The 20,088-nt window shown below is 46.4% G+C and overlaps 2 protein-coding genes across 3 annotated transcripts in view; one reads left to right on the top strand and one right to left on the bottom strand.

The window, feature by feature from the left end:
* LOC125879075 (WW domain-binding protein 11) overlaps nucleotides 1–20,088 on the top strand; it is a 47,690-nt gene that overhangs the window by 22,553 nt on the left and 5,049 nt on the right. Inside the window, exons 2-5 of one of the 2 annotated variants that reach the window (XM_049560688.1) lie at nucleotides 10,977–11,066; nucleotides 18,818–18,904; nucleotides 19,034–19,065; nucleotides 19,179–19,272. In XM_049560688.1, the coding sequence (XP_049416645.1) occupies nucleotides 18,841–18,904; nucleotides 19,034–19,065; nucleotides 19,179–19,272 (190 nt within the window). In that variant the 5' untranslated portion in view covers nucleotides 10,977–11,066; nucleotides 18,818–18,840. Of the gene's footprint in view, nucleotides 1–10,976; nucleotides 11,067–18,161; nucleotides 18,346–18,817; nucleotides 18,905–19,033; nucleotides 19,066–19,178; nucleotides 19,273–20,088 lie in introns of those variants that run through there. The other variant, XM_049560687.1, reaches the window with a different exon arrangement.
* On the bottom strand, nucleotides 11,439–17,913 carry LOC125879124 (uncharacterized). Its single transcript, XM_049560774.1, has 3 exons — nucleotides 17,751–17,913; nucleotides 14,780–14,912; nucleotides 11,439–13,709 (listed from the first exon to the last, which is right to left on the bottom strand). Exons 1-3 carry the CDS (start codon nucleotides 17,813–17,815, stop codon nucleotides 12,939–12,941), a joined length of 969 nt encoding a protein of 322 aa, XP_049416731.1. The 5' UTR covers nucleotides 17,816–17,913; the 3' UTR covers nucleotides 11,439–12,938.

Here is a 20,088-nt window from a genome sequence, read left to right as displayed (position 1 = left end):
GACAGCCTCGTCAGAGGCCGGCGACAACATCACTACACAGCTGAGTCAGGGGGGTTCCTTGTCACCAGATTAGTGATGAAGATCATTGCCAGGCTCTCTCCGTCACGGAGAAGCACAACAACCAGGCCGTCTGACTCTTCAAACCGGAACCTGATTTCATACCGGGATACATGATCCCGCAGAGACCGCAGTGTGTACCGGAACACAGCAATGATGCCCCTCGTCATTTCATCCATCCCAAAATGACGCTGAAGTCTTGTTGAAGAATAATCGATGTTCAAAGGTTAGTGACCATCGAGTGCCGACTATCCAGGACCCAGCTGCAGCTCCACCGATGATACATTGAGCTGGTTTCAAACCGGTGCTTCACTTTTATGTGCGGATGTGAAATAGTCCAGCCCACTGGCTTTGGGAAGGGAGGAGCTTCAGCGGTCGGGAAGGGCCCGTCCCGACATTGTCGGGAACATTGTTGTCGGCACGTTGTCGGGACCTGCTCAGCGGTCGGTAAAGCAGTCGGCACAGCGGCCGGAGACCACAGTCCCCGACACTGATCCCGCCCACTGCACCTCCCTATGGGCTGGACTACTTCTGTCACAATTGCAAATCTGCAGGAGGGCAGCAGTTGGATCTCGACCGGCGGACACTGAGGACATGATTACACCAAAAGGTGGACAGCTGTCCCCAACCGCTGTGCCGACCGCCGAGCAGCTGGTCAGGAAATACGTCAAGTAAAGTAAAAAAGGAGAATAAACTGAGAAAAAAACAGCTGGGGGCAGCTGTCCGACAATGTCGGGGACATTGCACCCCAGCTGCACCCCACGTTGTCGTTCGTCCCACTGCACCTCCTGATAGACTGGACAGCTGTCCCCGACATTGTCGGGACCTGCTCAGTGGTCGGCACAGCGGACCAGCGACAATGTCAGGGACATTGCAACCCAGCTGCACCTGACATTGTCGAGACCAGCTGTTCCCCCGACAATGTCGGCACAGCGGACCAGCGACAATGTCGGGAATATTGCACCCCAGCTGCACCCCACGTTGTCGTTCGTCCCACTGCACCTCCTGATAGACTGGACAGCTGTCCCCGACATTGTCGGGACCTGCTCAGTGGTCGGCACAGCGGACCAGCGACAATGTCGGGGACATTGCACCCCGACATTGCACCCCAGCTGCAACCCACATTGTCGTCTCTCCCACTGCACCTCACTATGGGCTGGACAGCTGTCCCTGACAATGTTGTCGGCACGTTGTCGGGACCTGCTCAGTGGTCGGCACAGCGGCCGGAGACCACAGTCACCGACTTTGATCCTGCCCACTGCACCTCCCTATGGGAGCAGCTGTCCGACAATGTCAGGGACATTGCGCCCCAGCAGCACTCGACATTGTCAGGACCGGCTGTCCCCCCGACAATGTCGGCACAGCAGACCAGCGACAATGTCGGGAATATTGCACCCCAGCTGCACCCGACATTGTCGTCCCTCCCACTGCACCTCACTATGGGCTGGACAGCTGTCCCCAACCGCTGTGCCGACCGCTGAGCAGCTGGTCGGGAGGTATGTCAAGTAAAGTACAAAAGGAGAATTAACTGAGAAAGAAACAGCTGGGGGCAGCTGTCCGACAATGTCAGGGACATTGCACCCCAGCAGCACCTGACATTGTCGAGACCAGCTGTCCCCCCGCCAATGTCGGCACAGCGGACCAGCGGCAATTTCAGGGACATTGCACCCCGACATTGGACCCCAGCAGCACCTGACATTATCGGGACCAACTGTCCCCCCAACAATGTCGGCACAGCGGACCAGCGACAATGTCTTGGACATTGCACCCCGACATTGCACCCCATCTGCACCCGACATTGTCGGGACCAGCTGTCCCCCCGACAATGTCGGGGACATTGCACCCCGACATTGCACCCCAGCTGCAACCCACATTGTCGTCTCTCCCACTGCACCTCACTATAGGCTGGACAGCTGTCCCTGACAATGTTGTCGGCACGTTGTCGGGACCTGCTCAGTGGTCGGCACAGTGGCCGGAGACCACAGTCACCGACTTTGATCCTGCCCACTGCACCTCCCTATGGGATGGACTACTTTGGTCACAATTGCAAATCTGCAGGAGCGCAGCAGTTGGATCTCGACCGGCGGACACTGAGGACATGATTATACCAAAAGGTGGACAGCTGTCCCCTACCTCTTTGCCTACCGCTGATCAGCTGGTCGTGCTGTATGTCAAGTAAAGTACAAAAGGAGAATAAACTGAGAAAAAAACAGCTGGGGGCAGCTGTCCGACAATGTCAGGGACATTGCACCCCAGCAGCACCTGACATTGTCGGGACCAACTGTCCCCCCAACAATGTCGGCACAGCGGACCAGCGACAATGTCTTGGACATTGCACCCCGACATTGCACCCCAGCTGCACCCGACATTGTCGGGACCAGCTGTCCCCCCGTCAATGTCGGCACAGCGGACCAGCGGCAATTTCGGGGACATTGCACCCCACATTGTCGTCTCTCCCACTGCACCTCACTATGGGCTGGACAGCTGTCCCCGACAATGTTGTCGGCACGTTGTTGGCACCTGCTCAGCAGTCGGCACAGCGGCCGGAGACCACAGTCCCCGACATTGATCCCGCCCACTGCACCTCCCCATGGGCTGGACTACTACTGTCACAATTGCAAATCTGCAGGAGCGCAGCAGTTGGATCTCGACCGGCGGACACTGAGGACATGATTATACCAAAAGGTGGACAGCTGTCCCCGAACACTAGCTGTGCCGACCGCTGAGCAGCTGGTCGGGAGGTAACTCAAGTACCATAAAAATGGAGAATAAACTGAGATAAAAAGTACAAATAAAATGTGATATGAGGCTTAAATGAAAAAACACATTCTCCGAACAAACAGTTATTTCTTTCTGTAATGTTTCTTACTTTAAATGTTAAAAAATAAAACCCAACTTCTCATTCTAACCACTCAGCAAAGTCAGGCTTCATCTGACTCTTCCAGTCCAGCTCCGTGTTCAATCCATTCAGCGCCAAACACCGACAGCAACATGACAGCACAGAGACACAGAGTGTGAAAGCAGCTGCTTGATGTCAAGTGAACACATCAAGTCTCTGTTCAGTCTGCCTCCGTGTGATTTCCTGAACCTGACTGCAGAGTAGATCCCTCCCACTGCACCTCACTGTGGGCTGGACTACTTCTGTCACAAGCGAAAATCTGCAGGAGGGCAGCAGTTGGATCTTTGACCGGCGGACACTGAGGACATGATTACACCGGAAGGTGGAGGTTTCTCCGTGCGCTCCAGCAGACGGAGAGACACTCGCTGTGATCTGCTGAGGATTTTTAACTTCCGTCATGGAGCAGGGAAACCTCAGACTGAGAGGCAGGAGGCGGAGATTAAACCGCGGAATGATATCCCGAATTTTACTGCGGAGGAGAATGAAACAATCCATGGAGGAGGAAAAACTGGAATATGACATGCTGAAATATTTGTGTGGGTTAAATATTACAGAAAAGTAAACTGTGGTTGGATTCAAGCTCATTATCACCTCGTGGAATCCTTCAGTGGACCGTGCGTAAAAGTGGCTGCTGCTGGTTTATACACAGGACGGTCTACGTGTGTGAATCAGCAGGAGACTGTAGCTGCCCTGGTGTCATCCGTCCTTCAGTGCTTTGTCCCTCTCATGATATGTTGTGTTTTCACTGCTGTGTGTTTACTTGATCAGCGACAGAAAGCTTCCCATGGTCCGTGCGTAAAACCAGACGGAGCAGTTTGGCACATTTTTATTTGTTCTGTGGTGGGGAAGTTTTTGTCTCGCTCTGATATTAGAGTTGTTTATCTAAGCTGATGTCATTTTATATCATTGTGAAATGGAGATGTTATTGTGAAAGCCTGATCCATAAAATCCAACATCTGTCTGTCATAATGAGTGTGTGGCTGCATCTCTCCGTGTGTTTTCATCATCATGTGCATATCTTGACGCGAAAATGACTCGTGAAAATCTGCATTTAACCAGGCGGGTAAAGTTGAAATAAAAATATTCATTTAAAAATACGCGATTTCTTTATTTTTTCCAGTGTAGGAGATCTTTTTTTGTCGTGTTTGTTCTCTTTGACTGACTGTGTTGTTGTTTCTTGTGTTGCATCATGTTTGTGTGTTTTAGAAAAGTTAACACAAAAACACTTGAATTATAAAAAGAGCCCTTTACTGATGATTTAACATTGAGAAGTACAGATGACTGAAATGAGAGAATCTTTATTCATGATTTAATAAAACAGTGTTTTCTGAAGAATTCCTTCTTAAACTCTTTAAAGTAAGGAACATCACAGAAAGAAATATTTCAACTTTTTGTTCGGAAAATGAGCTTTTAAGTTTCATTATATTAGATTTAATTTCTTTTTTCTCAGTTCTTCTTTATTTTACTTTTCTTGTGATTTCTGATTTGTTTTGTTGTTTGTTCTCTTTGAGTGACTGTGATGTGTTTTCATGTTTCACATTATGTTTGTATGTAGGCTATTAGAAAAAGTAACATTAAAAAACTTGCACTAAAAACATTTCCTGATAATTTCACATTTCTGACCCCCAAAACAAGGAGACAAACGCAGAGGAGGTCGGGGAGGAAACCTAGAGGTACAATCCACCTCCGTGTTGTCACACCGAGACTCGCCGGCAAAAACCGACAGCGGAACTGCAGCACAGACAGCGTGCATGGTGAGAGCAGGCTGCCTTCACACACTGTATCTCTGTGCTGTCATGTTGCTGTCGTGTTTGGCGCAATCTCCAACTGCCTCAGGATCAGGATCAGAAGGTCTTGGGGCTCGTTCAGGGCAGCCGTCCTCTTCAGTCTCGGTTTCTCCATGCGGAGTGGAGAGGGGGAGAGGGAGGAAAGGGTTAAGTGCACACACACCATCTCCCTTCCCGCGGACAGTGGGCGGGACTATGTTACATCCGCACATAAAAAGGGAGGCACCGGCTTCATCGGTGGAGCTGCAGCTGGATCCTGGATAGTGCGCACTTGGCGGTCACGGCATTTGAACACCACTCATTCATTCGGAGGAAATTCTCAAGAATTCAGGCTCATTTAATGTCGGCTGAAATGATGAGAGGGATCGTTTCCGTGTTCTGGTACGCACTGCGGTCTCTGCGTGATTATGCTGCTCGGTTTGAAGTCAGGCTGGCATATGAAGAGTCAGACCTCGTTGTTGTGCTTCTCCGTGGCGGACAGAGGCTGGCTAAGATCTTCATCGCTCGTCCGGTGACAGGGAACCCCCCTGACTCAGCTGTGTAGAGATGTTTTCGGAGGCTTCCGCGGCTCCAACAAGGCTGTGAGCACAGCTGCTTCAGGCAGACAGCCTCCTCCCGACTTCTATCTATCTTATTCTATTGTGGCATCTTTCTCTCGCAGATAAGTGTGAAGGCGCGCAGTGGTGTGTACAAACCGCCTCCGTGTTTTCAGACAAACGCTCATGATCCCCAAACACCGACAGCGACGTGACAGCACTGATACAGACACTTGATGTCTCTGTTTCTGCTGAGTTTCCTAAACCTTACTGCTGAACCTCGCGACAATGCGTGAGCGCAAACTGAGATCAAACTGATGTGTGGAGTCGAGGGCGCGCACCGAGTGACTCCAGCGCGCTCCTCCTCAGTTGAACGCACAAAGGACGCCGAAGCATCTGAGCTCTCTGATGTGTACTGGAGGTGTCCGCTTCGTGCACGGAGCTCCGCAGCTGCGCTCCGATTACGCGCACATCTTCAAAGATAATAACAAAGTCTCTGCGGCACTTGATGTGGAGACGCGGGCTCCACGAGCTGAGCTCTGATTTGCGCACGAAGGAAGACATCATCCTCATGTATTTTATTCACCACATGAAGTGAATGCTTTCACACCTCAGTGTCTGTGTTTGAAGGCTGAGTCATTTCCGCAGGAAATGTGAAAAGAGGATGTAAAAGGGGATTTCTGCAGCACAGGGAATGAGAACGGAGTGTGTTGCATCAGTTGTTCTGGAATCTTCGGTCAAAGATCCAACTGCTGCCCTCCTGCAGATTTTTGCTTGTGACAGAAATAGTCCAGCCCACAGTGAGGTGCAGTGGGAGGGATCTACTCTGCAGTCAGGTTCAGGAAATCACACGGAGGCAGACTGAACAGAGACTTGATGTGTTCACTTGACATCAAGCAGCTGCTTTCACACTCTGTGTCTCTGTGCTGTCATGTTGCTGTCGGTGTTTGGCGCTGAATGGATTGAACACGGAGCTGGACTGGAAGAGTCAGATGAAGCCTGACTTTGCTGAGTGGTTAGAATGAGAAGTTGGGTTTCATTTTTTAAAGTAAGGAACATCACAGAAAGAAATATTTCAACTTGTTGTGATACTGCTGAACCTCGCGACAATGCGTGAGCGCAAACTGAGATCAAACTGATGTGTGGAGTCGAGGGCGCGCACCGAGTGACTCCAGCGCGCTCCTCCTCAGTTGAACGCACACAGGACGCCGAAGCATCTGAGCTCTCTGAGGTGTACTGGAGAAGTCTGCAAGGCTGCACGGAGCTCCGCAGCTGCGCTCCGATTACGCGCACATCTTCAAAGATAATAACAAAGTCTCTGCGGCACTTGATGTGGAGACGCGGGCTCCACGAGGCGCCGCGAGCTGAGCTCTGATTTGCGCACATCGCCAAAGATAACAGGAAGAGAGCACGGAGGAAGGCAGTGTAACCCCACAATGCCACGGGACCGAGACTAATGCACCGACACATCTCTTAATCTGCGACATAACTGTGTTTCTGAAAATAAACATTCTGAAATGGTTCGTGCACTGTCTTTATTTTATTATAATAATAATAATAATAATAATAATAATAATGATAAGTTTATTTGTAGCACTTTTAAAAACATAGTTACAAAGTGTTTTACAGTATAAAATCAAAGACAGTGCACGCAGTCAATATAAAAACAACAAAATGTGAAAACAGTACAATCATGATAAAACAGTACACATGTAAAGACAATATGCAAGATAAGACCCACTGTAAAATAAAGCAGTGTAAGACAATCAAGCAAAACACAACATAAAAATAAAGGGCAGAAACCGAGGGAGAGACAGAGGGAGAGAGGGGCGGAGAGACTGGGGGAGAGACTGAGGGAGAGAGGGACGGACATACTGAGGGAGGGACTGAGGGAGAGAGGGACGGAGATACTGAGGGAGAGAGGGATGGACATACTGAGGGAGAGACTGAGGGAGAGAGGGACGGACATACTGAGGGAGGGACATACTGAGGGAGGGACTGAGGGAGAGAGGGACGGAGATACTGAGGGAGAGAGGGATGGACATACTGAGGGAGAGACTGAGGGAGAGAGGGACAGACATACTGAGGGAGAGAGGGATGGACATACTGAGGGAGAGACTGAGGGAGAGAGGGACGGACATACTGAGGGAGGGACATACTGAGGGAGGGACTGAGGGAGAGAGGGACGGACATACTGAGGGAGGGACATACTGAGGGAGGGACTGAGGGAGAGAGGGACAGACATACTGAGGGACAGACATACTGAGGGAGGGACTGAGGGAGAGAGGGACAGACATACTGAGGGAGGGACATACTGAGGGAGAGACTGAGGGAGAGAGGGACGGACATACTGAGGGAGGGACATACTGAGGGAGAGACTGAGGGAGAGAGGGACGGACATACTGAGGGAGGGACATACTGAGGGAGGGACTGAGGGAGAGAGGGACAGACATACTGAGGGACAGACATACTGAGGGAGGGACTGAGGGAGAGAGGGACAGACATACTGAGGGAGAGACTGAGGGAGGGAGAGACTGAGGGAGAGAGGGACGGACATACTGAGGGACAGACATACTGAGGGAGGGACTGAGGGAGAGAGGGACAGACATACTGAGGGAGAGAGGGATGGACATACTGAGGGAGAGACTGAGGGAGAGAGGGACGGACATACTGAGGGACAGACATACTGAGGGAGGGACTGAGGGAGAGAGGGACAGACATACTGAGGGAGAGAGGGATGGACATACTGAGGGAGAGACTGAGGGAGAGAGGGACGGACATACTGAGGGAGGGACATACTGAGGGAGGGACTGAGGGAGAGAGGGACGGAGATACTGAGGGAGAGAGGGATGGACATACTGAGGGAGAGACTGAGGGAGAGAGGGACGGACATACTGAGGGAGAGACTGAGGGAGGGAGAGACTGAGGGAGAGAGGGACGGACATACTGAGGGAGAGACTGAGGGAGAGAGGGACGGACATACTGAGGGAGACGGACATACTGAGGGAGAGACTGAGGGAGAGAGGGACGGACATACTGAGGGAGGGACATACTGAGGGAGGGACTGAGGGAGAGAGGGACGGAGATACTGAGGGAGAGAGGGATGGACATACTGAGGGAGAGACTGAGGGAGAGAGGGACGGACATACTGAGGGAGAGACTGAGGGAGGGAGAGACTGAGGGAGAGAGGGACGGAGATACTGAGGGAGAGACTGAGGGAGAGAGGGATGGACATACTGAGGGAGAGAGGGACGGACATACTGAGGGAGAGACTGAGGGAGAGAGGGACGGACATACTGAGGGAGAGACTGAGGGAGAGAGGGACGGACATACTGAGGGAGAGAGGGATGGACATACTGAGGGAGACGGACATACTGAGGGAGAGACTGAGGGAGAGAGGGACGGAGATACTGAGGGAGAGACTGAGGGAGAGAGGGATGGACATACTGAGGGAGAGAGGGACGGACATACTGAGGGAGAGACTGAGGGAGAGAGGGACGGACATACTGAGGGAGAGACTGAGGGAGAGAGGGACGGACATACTGAGGGAGAGACTGAGGGAGAGAGGGACGGACATACTGAGGGAGAGAGGGATGGACATACTGAGGGAGAGAGGGATGGACATACTGAGGGAGAGAGGGACGGACATACTGAGGGAGAGACTGAGGGAGAGAGGGACGGACATACTGAGGGAGAGAGGGATGGACATACTGAGGGAGAGACTGAGGGAGAGAGGGACGGACATACTGAGGGAGAGACTGAGGGAGAGAGGGACGGACATACTGAGGGAGAGAGGGATGGACATACTGAGGGAGAGAGGGACGGACATACTGAGGGAGAGAGGGATGGACATACTGAGGGAGAGACTGAGGGAGAGAGGGACGGACATACTGAGGGAGAGACTGAGGGAGAGAGGGACGGACATACTGAGGGAGAGAGGGATGGACATACTGAGGGAGAGAGGGACGGACATACTGAGGAAGAGACTGAGGGAGAGAGGGACGGATATACTGAGGGAGAGACTGAGGGAGAGAGGGACGGACATACTGAGGGAGAGACTGAGGGAGAGAGGGACAGACATACTGAGGGAGAGAGGGAGAGAGGGACGGACATACTGAGGGAGAGACTGAGGGAGAGAGGGACGGACATACTGAGGGAGAGACTGAGGGAGAGAGGGACGGACATACTGAGGGAGAGAGGGACGGACATACTGAGGGAGAGACTGAGGGAGAGAGGGACAGACATACTGAGGGAGAGAGACTGAGGGAGAGAGGGACGGACATACTGAGGGAGAGACTGAGGGAGAGAGGGACGGACATACTGAGGGAGAGACTGAGGGAGAGAGGGACGGACATACTGAGGGAGAGAGAGTGATGGACATACTGAGGAGAGAGGGACGGACATACTGAGGAAGAGACTGAGGAGAGAGGGACGGATATACTGAGGAGAGACTGAGGAGAGAGGGACGGACATACTGAGGAGAGACTGAGGAGAGAGGGACAGACATACTGAGAGAGGGAGAGAGGGACGGACATACTGAGGGAGAGACTGAGGGAGAGAGGGACAGACATACTGAGGGAGAGAGGGAGAGAGGGACGGACATACTGAGGGAGAGACTGAGGGAGAGAGGGACAGACATACTGAGGGAGAGAGACTGAGGGAGAGAGGGACGGACATACTGAGGGAGAGACTGAGGGAGAGAGGGACGGACATACTGAGGGAGAGACTGAGGGAGAGAGGGAAACCTCAGACTGAGAGGCAGGAGGCGGAGATTAAACCGCGGAATGATACCCCGAATTTTACTGCGGAGGAGAATGAAACAATCCATGGAGGGAGGAAAAACTGGAATATGACATGCTGAAATATTTGTGTGGGTTAAATATTACAGAAAAGTAAACTGTGGTTGGATTCAAGCTCATTATCACCTCGTGGAATCCTTCAGTGGACCGTGCGTAAAAGTGGCTGCTGCTGGTTTATGCACAGGACGGTCTACGTGTGTGAATCAGCAGGAGACTGTAGCTGCCCTGGTGTCATCCGTCCTTCAGTGCTTTGTCCCTCTCATGATATGTTGTGTTTTCACTGCTGTGTGTTTACTTGATCAGCGACAGAAAGCTTCCCATGGTCCGTGCGTAAAACCAGACGGAGCAGTTTGGCACATTTTTATTTGTTCTGTGGTGGGGAAGTTTTTGTCTCGCTCTGATATTAGAGTTGTTTATCTAAGCTGATGTCATTTTATATCATTGTGAAATGGAGATGTTATTGTGAAAGCCTGATCCATAAAATCCAACATCTGTCTGTCATAATGAGTGTGTGGTGGTGAATGCTTTTCATAGGCATTGTACATCTGTGATTTATTATAAAATTATTGCTGACCTAGGATGATGGCAGAGTGTGTGATGTACAGAGTGTTGGGATTTCTTGGGAGGAGAGCAGACTGTAAAAGAATGGAGTTCCTGCCACCTAGTGTCACATTTGGCTTTTGCAGGCAGATCTTCAACCTCAGAAGAACTTGGTTCACAGTTAAAAACCCTCATGCTCATTAAACTGGAATCACTGAAGCGACCCTTAACTCCACTTGGAATAAAAGTCCATGACCAAACGTCGATATGTGACGAGGTCGCAGTGAGAATGTGTTGGATTTCTGGAAAGAGATATTGCTGTTGAGATTTTCAAACTGATTTTTTTTGTGCACCACAGGCTCCTTTGTACCGGAGAGACGGCAGGCCGACATCTCCAAAACTCTGCAACTCACACCAAAACAATCTGGACTGATAAACAGCACTACAGGTCAGAGGAGAGATATGTACTTTGGATTTTTGGATGAACTGTCCCTTTAATTTTCTATCAGCCCAGTGGTTTGATACTCTGGGACGGGCCCTTAATCTTCTCGTTGTTTTGACATGATTTGATCTGATCGGAGTCACTTGATAAGAGGTGTAACGGCCAGGTTCTGCTCCCCTTAACTCCGCCTGCTGCTGTCAGCAATATTTGATTGTTATTAATCTAACTGACCATGATCGGATTATTTGATTATTTCAGTTGACTTTTAGCGGCGGCTATCTGCAAGTTGAGGGTTGATGTCAGAGATGATTATCAGAAGTTTACTCAAACTATTAGAAGTAAAAGTGCTAGCCTAATTCTGCAGAAAACAGTCAGTACAGTTTATCTTAAGAAGCAGAATTTTCTGAACCTGAATCTGAAAGAATCGCTCGATCCTTCCGTTTATCACCAAAAAAATATCACATTTAAAATCACTTAATTTGGAGATACATGGTTTTCACTGGACAGAAAGAGTGTGACAAATTTTAGTCTGAAAAGTTAACTCATTACTAAAACTGTCAGTAGTGGAATAAAAAGTACAAAATTCACCTGTGAGATGGAGTGAAGGATAAAAAAAAAATACAAGTTAAGTACAAATACCTTGAATTTGTACTTAACCACAGTACTTACTGTACTTGAATGCACCACAGGTGACAGTAAAATAATCCAGTTGTAGCTTCTTTGATTCCATAGATTTCTTTTAACTTGCAGAAATTTTATTTGCTCAAATCAAAACTTACAAAAATGACACTGTTTTTTCAAAACAAACAAAACTCAACAAATATAAAACAAGATTTCAATGAATAAAAACATAAATTAATGAGTCCAAATACCAGGTCATTCTCTTCAACAGAATGCAACGCATCTTTAAAGCACCATCTTGTGAACAACTGTACATCATAGATGATGCTGTAACAGCTGTAATCAAGTTTTAATCTAACCTAAAACTCTCCGACCCTTTAGTTGACGGTGGCGTGCAGGCGTTTCAACATAGTTTTACCACCTTTGATATTTAACCTGTTTGCTGAAGCCTCACAGTCCATCAGTGTCGACTTTAATCAGAGTTCCCACATTTTCATGGACAAAATTTGGACTTTTCAAGGACCTATTGTAAAGATTTTTTCTTGCCCCACATATCAGATTCAGTCTCTATTAAAACATAATTTTGGCAGGCTGACAAAACACACGCGTAAACATAACGCTGTCACACACTGACACGCATTAGAGCTACGTTACATCGACAGCTATAGAGACCTAACTTCTCGCCACCTTACACCACGTGGAAGGTTATCCACACAAGATTACCGTAACATTTTCAGTGACTGGAAAATGTGACCGTGAAATTCCGACTTTTCTAGGTCCTCCATGAATGTGGGACCCTGTTTAAAACCAGGATCAAGTGTGAGTGCAGGGAGAGAATCAACATTTGGATGGAGGTGTTCATTTCTATTGGCTGTGCGTTCATCACAGAGTTCAGTCTGTGTCAGCTGATGTTTCCAGATGTTGAGCGGGTGATTAATGAACCTGACAGATCCAACTCCCGAGCGACGAACGAAAGGCGTTCATCAGGTGAAGTCCACACAGTTCAACCACGTGTCCCAGCGTTCTTTATTCCAACAATAACTGCACACAAATGAACTGAACAAATCAAACATAACCGTGGATTGCAGCAAAGTACAATGGCGACTGCGCTGCAAAGTTACGTTCAGATTCTCCTTCCTGTTGCCTTTCTGTCCCTCTCATAGTGACCTCAGTAAGACAAGAAACTGCGAATGTTAGGAGACTTCAGAACAGCTTGTATCTCCAACCTGTGAGCCTGCTGCATCTAAACTGTCTCGCTCATAATAAATAACGGCTCCTGGACTTTTCGCACTTTTTGCACCGTACCTCCATACGGAATGCTGCGATAGCTTTTTCATAAGCAGTCATCTTTTTCTGAAGAACCTTTGTCAGAGCTTTCAAGGACAAGAGTTTTGCTTTCATTCTTCTTGTCTGCTGACACTTCAGCTTAAGCTTTTTGCGAACGATGACAAGCTTATGACGTAATGCGTTTTCTTTAATGAGTGTTATGGGAGTCTCAGTCAGAAGATGAACCTGCACTGCGCTGTCTTTACGCTCGGGTGTTATGGACGGATCAGAATCGAGCTGATCCTGCGCTGCGTTTTCTTTCCATCTGACTGTTGAAGGAGACCCGGAAATGATGTAGCTGTGATCAGGGCGCACAGAGATCTGCTTATGTGCTTTGCCGTCTCTGGCAAGGTAGTCGTGATCATGCATCACTCTTTCAGGCTCTGCGCTTATGGTGCACTCAGTTATGTCATCAGCATCATCGACATCAGTGTGGACATCCCTCATAAAAATGTCATCTTTATTATCAGTGTCTTCGTTGTCACTGTTGGTAACGGCCTTATTATCCAGCACAGAATGCAAATATGCCACAGGTCCAGGCGTCGTGTGCGGCTGAGTGAGATACATGGGTGCAGAACATGAAGGGACCGGGGGGATAACCGACTTGATCCGTTTGGCCTTGGTAGCTTCTTTCTTTAACAACAAATGGTGTGGAAAGCTGAAAATGGTCGGCACAGCGTTGTCCTTCAGCCTCCTCTGGCCCTGATAGAAGACACGGAAAACATCAGAAGGTAGACTGTTAAATATCACAGAATGTGGAAGAGATAGATCTGAGCAGTAAATCCAAATCAAGCTCTAAAGGCCGTGACACACCAAGCTGACAGTCAGCCGTCTGTCAACGTTGGACTGTCAGTTAGTGTCTGTCGCCCTAGTCTTTGTGGTGTGTCCCGAGACACTGGCCCTTGTCAGTCCTTGTCAGCTTTTTTAAATGTGGTGAACCCGCCAGTTAGGGCTGCCCCCGACTACAAATTTTCTAGGATTTATTTTGACAAGGTGCAGGTCCCAACAGTTTCAGTTTTTTTTCCTGCAACTAAGCGACCGCTGAAATCTTTCCGACTAATGACCTCTCTGGTCGACTAATGTTTGGTCGGGGGCAGCCCTACTGTTGGTGAATGAAATATCTCTGATTGGCAGTTCAGCTCAGCGCACGAGAAAAGAAATGGAAGTGAGGAAGGTAAACAAATAGCTAAGGTCAAGAGGGAGTGAGACCAAAACAAACTTGTAACATAAGATTAGTTTTCTTTAGCCATTGAGTGTGTTGTTGTAGATATGCTCTGTTTTTTCAACATTGGATTGTGTTGTCAATGTGCAAAGTGACTAACTAGCATCATTGACAGTCCTCCAGTTTTCCTTTTTGGACGTCGAACACGGACCACCGCTGTCTGCCGGTGTGGACAGATATTTCCTCTCACACAGGCGCAGAACATGTGTGCAGATGGCAGTCAGCTGTAGTGTTTGCAATGTGGCTCATGTGCAACTTTCTGGGTGAGACACAGGCGACATGAAGCAACACGACATTTGGCTTTCGTCATCGCTAGTTCTTTAATGTCAGTTTGGTGTGTCTGGGCCTTAAGGCTTGCAGTGTAAACACAGCCATAATATCATTACACTTGCATGCACACCAACTTTTGGAAGCTGTAATGAAACTGTGATGTTAAAAATTAACAGAATGGCATCACGGTCAACATACAGGGTGACTGATGATTTAAGTGCAGCTATTCACACATTGAAAAATTCTGCCAAAATTAGCGCATAAAAATGTATCTGTCTACCTTTCTGTCTATGAGGAACTCACTCTCCTCAAAGTGCGTACTGCATAGACGTGATGATTTGGATGGAGTCCAGTTCTTTCTCCTCACGTTCATCAGCCATTGCTTTAGCCTGTCACTGTTAGCTAAAGGAAATCTGTTGGGGGGAAAAAAAAAACATGTTTACTGTTGTGCATTCAGACTCTACATTCCAAAATTTCCATCTGCAGTCCCTCACAGGTTGATGTCTTCTTAAAAAAAACATTAAAAGAAAACACACAGATGGACAAAGGGAAAGACAAGTGGTAAAATGCTGCAAGAATTAGCAGGCAACACGTAGGGCATCAATACTTCAGAGCACATTAAGCAGGGGTACACAAAAAGACCCTGGCAGACTACATTATCCAAAATGGATGACACACATCAAGACTTATGCTGGCATCACTGTGGCAACAGAGGTTCTTTATTCCGCTTGCTCTGCATGCTGGGCCTGAGATCGGACAGTTTAAAAGGCTAGTTTACAATGGATGTATGAGATCCAATGTAGGTTACATTAGTGTCACCCTTGCACACCCCATCTTCTCCCTTTTTTGGATTACTGTTGGCTTTGTGCTGTTTTGTTTATTTTCTATTCTTGTGTGTTCTTTATAGATGCCTCTAAGGCTTTCAATCACATTAATCATGACAGATTATTCAATAAATTGCATCATAGAGGGGTCTCCAAATGGATAATTAGAATTTTTGTTCACTGGTATGCTAATCGGTCTGTGCAGGTTAGATGGAGGTGCCCTGTATCAGAATAATTTCATGTTGGTAAGGCAGTTTGACAGGGCGACATTCTGTCTCCTTTTCTGTTTAAAGTGTACATGGTTGACTTGTCCCAACAGCTGAATGCTTGTAACACAGGGTGTGTGGTTGGCAATACTCTAATAAATCATCGTATGTATGCAGATGATTTGGTAATCTTCTGTCCATATAGTGCCGGCCTACAACAGCTGTTGAAGATATGCTCTAACTATGGTGCAGACTTTGACATCAAACATAACGCCAATAAAAGCAACATCATGACTGTTAGAAGTGTTAGAAGACAGAAAATTAGTATTTCCTGAATTCTTTTTATCTGGTGTTGCTCTTAAAGTGTGTAATGAGGTTAAATATCTTGGTCATTGTGTTGTCAATGATTTATCTGATGACAAAGATATCTACAGAATGTGTCTTTAATTGTATGTGCAAGCTAATATGCTTCCTTATAAATTTCACGTGTTCAGTTAATGTGAAGATTGCTCTTTTAAGAGCATTTTGCACTCCTTTGTATACTGCCCACTTGTGCAGCTCCTGTAGGAAGAGCAATATGCAAAGACTTGATGTGGCCTGTAACGGTGGCATGACACTGCTTCTTAAACTTCCACGATGGTGCAGTGCCGGCCAAATGTTTGTAAATGTTGGTGTGCCTGCCTACCCTGTTTTTATATGAAATCTTATTCATCAATGTATGTGCAGGTTCTGTGTCTCTGAAAATAGTATCATCCAGACTTTGGCCAACCCTGAGCTGGGCTCAGTCTAGTTATCATCTACACCAGTGGTTTTCAACCTTTTTTCACTGATGTACCCTGAGGTACCCCCTAACCGGCACAAAGCAATTTTGGTTAAAAAAAAAAATAAAAATAGAAAAAAGATGTAATCCACAGCGCTGTGCCATCACTGTCAGAATGACAGAATTTTGCCAGCCCTGGTTTCACCTTCTTTGGCACTTGTTTTCTGCTACGCTTCAACCATGACTCTATTGCTTGAGTTTTTAAGATAGCAGTGATTGACAGGCGTGTGCCAGGTTAGGTCAAACCATCCTGGTATGGGGGACACTCTGGATTTTTAGGTTAACGAAATTGAATAGCCTACTGAATACAAAATTCAGTTTATGAACATATATTTTATAGAATATTTATTAAATGACTATTTTTAAAGGATTTTTGAATTGATGCTTATTTTAAATTATTATTATTATTTTTTTTTTAAAAAATCTCACATAGCCCCTGGAGTGCCTTCGTGTGCCCCCAGGGGTACACGTACCCCCATTTGAGAACCACTGATCTAGACTGTGGGGCCGCTGGCTCTCCAGCTTGTTTGTGGGTGCTGTTAATTGAATTTTGTCCATTTTTATGAACTTGTATAAAGTAGTGTTAAGTCTTTTTTAATTTATTGTTATCTAGTGTGTGTGTGTGTGTGTGTGTGTGTGTGTGTGTGTGTGTGTGTCTATGTATATGGATATATATATAGTATTTATTATATTGTATTTTTGTACATAGATGATTGTCTGTTTTTTATGAGGTATGCTGTGGACCTTTCTCTATATCCCTAATAAAGTGATTATTAATATTATAATTATTACTCTATCTAATTTTCCCTTGTGTGTTAAATCTAAAAGACAGACAATGTTAATATCAAAATAAGACCCGTTGGCACCTGATCAGATTTGGCACTCCAAATGCCATTGTAAACTCTTCGTAAAATGACAATAAAGGCTTTCTGTTCTGTTCTTTTCTATCACAAAGCTACATGACAAACGGGCTGTGCAACGACACGTTAACGATGTGAGTGATACAGACTACCTTATCTCACCCGCTTTAATTAAAATATAAATTAGGTAACGGTATTTAGCACTACAGAACCTCATAACAACATATAAGTAATCGTTAGCGTTACCTGAACAATCATTGACAGTAACGTTTAGCATTACACTGACCAAACGCAGTATACTTCAACTTTGTTAGACGTGCCCGTTACACAAAACAACCATCGCTAGCTTCACACTGTTTGACAGTACCCCGTGATCATGCTTTGGCCGACTAACTACCATTAACTGAGGTTCCCAGCCTCTGGCGGAAAGAGGCACTGTTAGCATAGCAACCGCTAAGCTACCAGCTAGCGCTAGCTTGGTTAGCATGTTAACTGTGCTGTTGATGCTAGCGAAGAACAGGCATAAACCAAATGTACATACCGGAAGAAATTAACATCCGACCCCTTAGAGGATCTTTTGGTACAGCCGAACGCTGAACAAGACATTTTATGACATCGAAATGTTGCTGTTAACTTTAATGAACTGAAAAACACCGAGAAAGGCCAAAGTTTCTTTTTCTATTTTGAGTTTTGATGGCGGTTGGCAAACCAGCTTTCAGGCGCATTACCGCCACCTACTGGACTAGAGTGTGGCGCACTGGCAGGCAACAAAACTAAACTAGATAAATAAATAAATTCTCTGTTATTTCTGGTACTCTTAAATAATTCAATAATTATTATTATAATTATTATTATTATTATTATTATTATTATTATTATTATTATTATCTCAAAAAGAGGGTTTGCCTCTGTCTCTCCGTCACTGGCTCGTGTCGCGTTTTGGTGACGTCACTCAAGTTCCGCTCTTCCCCGCGGCAGTAAACATGGCGACAGGCTAACGAAGTCGCTGCATGCATACAGTCGTGAAGGCTTTGGATTTCTCTTTGGGAGCGTACACAATACGTTATACTTTAATTTAGATACGCAGAGGCGCGTGTGTGGGGCGTTACGCTCTACGGGTTTCATTTGAATAAAAGGTAAAGTCAAGTGTTTCCTCCTTTGCAGCTGTCAATGCTAATGCGGCCGTAGCTACAAGTGCAAGCTAACGTTAGCAGCTAATTTGCCATCAAAGTTCTGTATGACCCGCAAATGTTTGGATGCCTGTCAAAGGGATTTTTTTTACTGCCGTTATCATGTTCGCTAGCTGCTTAAAACAGTAGCTATACCTGAAAGATGTTAATTAGACTCAGGTTGTGTATTTGTCATGTGTTAGCTGTCAACTTTACGTTTACTTGTTAGCAAACAGCAGCTAATAGTCATTATCAAGAAGGCGTAACTAAGGTAACTAAATGAAACGGACCGTCTCTCTAAATATGCTTTAAAACGCCTACCCACACACATCCTTTAATTGATTGCTAATATTGGTGAAGACATGTACAGCTTTGCAGCGGACACTGACATTTACATTTTATTTCATCTGTCATCATTGCTGGGATTATCACTTTGCAGGGTGAAGGAGACGCACCGGCAAAATGGGGCGACGTTCAACCTCCTCCACCAAGAGTGGGAAGTTTATGAATCCCACCGACCAGGCCAGTAAGTACCGACTACAACCAGGAGCTGGTGCCTCAGGGACCAACCTGCTGGATGTCACCTGAAGAATTATAATCTGTTGTTGTCAGATGTCAGAATGATAACTAAACCTGTTCTCTGCCTCCCTCACAGGAAAGGAGGCCAGGAAAAGGGAATTAAAAAAGGTACATATTGCCTTCAAACATACGATTTACATTAATGTACTCGTTCATTTTAAATACAAAAATAAAATTATGTGTTGATAACATGTTGCTTGATTTGTATAATATTCTCGTAGAACAAGAAGCAGAGAATGATGGTGAGAGCGGCGGTGCTGAAGATGAAGGACCCCAGGCAGATCATCAGAGACATGGAGAAGCTGGATGAGATGGGTGAGGAGGCTGGACAAGTTTGTTACAGTTGAATTGGCTTTTGTGCAGTTAAGAATGTGTCTGTGGCTTTACATACTAGACATGTGCCTAATGCTAAGCTCTCTGACATATAAATGAAAGCTTGAATTTAGACTAATTGGACAGTCTGAAAGTAAGAAAACAAATTGAGCACAATTTAATCTTTTAGGTTAAACATTGTCTAAAACAGTATTATTTATATTACAAAGGGGATCTGAAATCCTAAATCGCATTGTTCAACTACTAGGGATGCACCAATATGGAGTTTTCTACTGATAGCCAATTATCACCGGCTTCTTGTGGCCGATAAGCGATAAATTCAGTTTTTGTATTTTGTATTTTTGTATTTTAAAAAATAAGTGTACAACCTGTAGTATATGTACAACTCCGGGTAAAAGAGGCTGAGATGTAGTGAGAAAATGTGGATGATTTAATATTCCATAGCTCTGACCAAACCAAATCAAACTGATATCGCTTTTGTTAACACATCACAAACAAAGAACAGTTCTAACTCTTCATACCTGCCAACATTAGGCTGCGAAAAAGACAAATGGCAGACCCTTAACACCTCTGCCCCCATATAACCCTACACTACAGATGAACATAATAAATACAAGGATGTGAAAGTAAAATGACTTTGAATCAGTATTAAATTCATAGTTAACAGTAAGACAGAGGGAGCTGACGAAACCCAGTGTTACTGTATAACTCTCTGGTGTATCAGTAAAGTGTATAAACTACACTGCAGAGTGGAGTCTCTACTAACAGAGACAAACACTGACAGCTGACTCATATGAA

The sequence above is a fragment of the Epinephelus fuscoguttatus genome, linkage group LG19, assembly GCF_011397635.1.
Source record: "Epinephelus fuscoguttatus linkage group LG19, E.fuscoguttatus.final_Chr_v1".
Classification (NCBI taxonomy): domain Eukaryota; kingdom Metazoa; phylum Chordata; class Actinopteri; order Perciformes; family Serranidae; genus Epinephelus; species Epinephelus fuscoguttatus.
The sequence above is the reverse complement of the archived record's forward strand: the minus strand, read 5'-3'. Positions and strand labels throughout refer to the sequence as shown.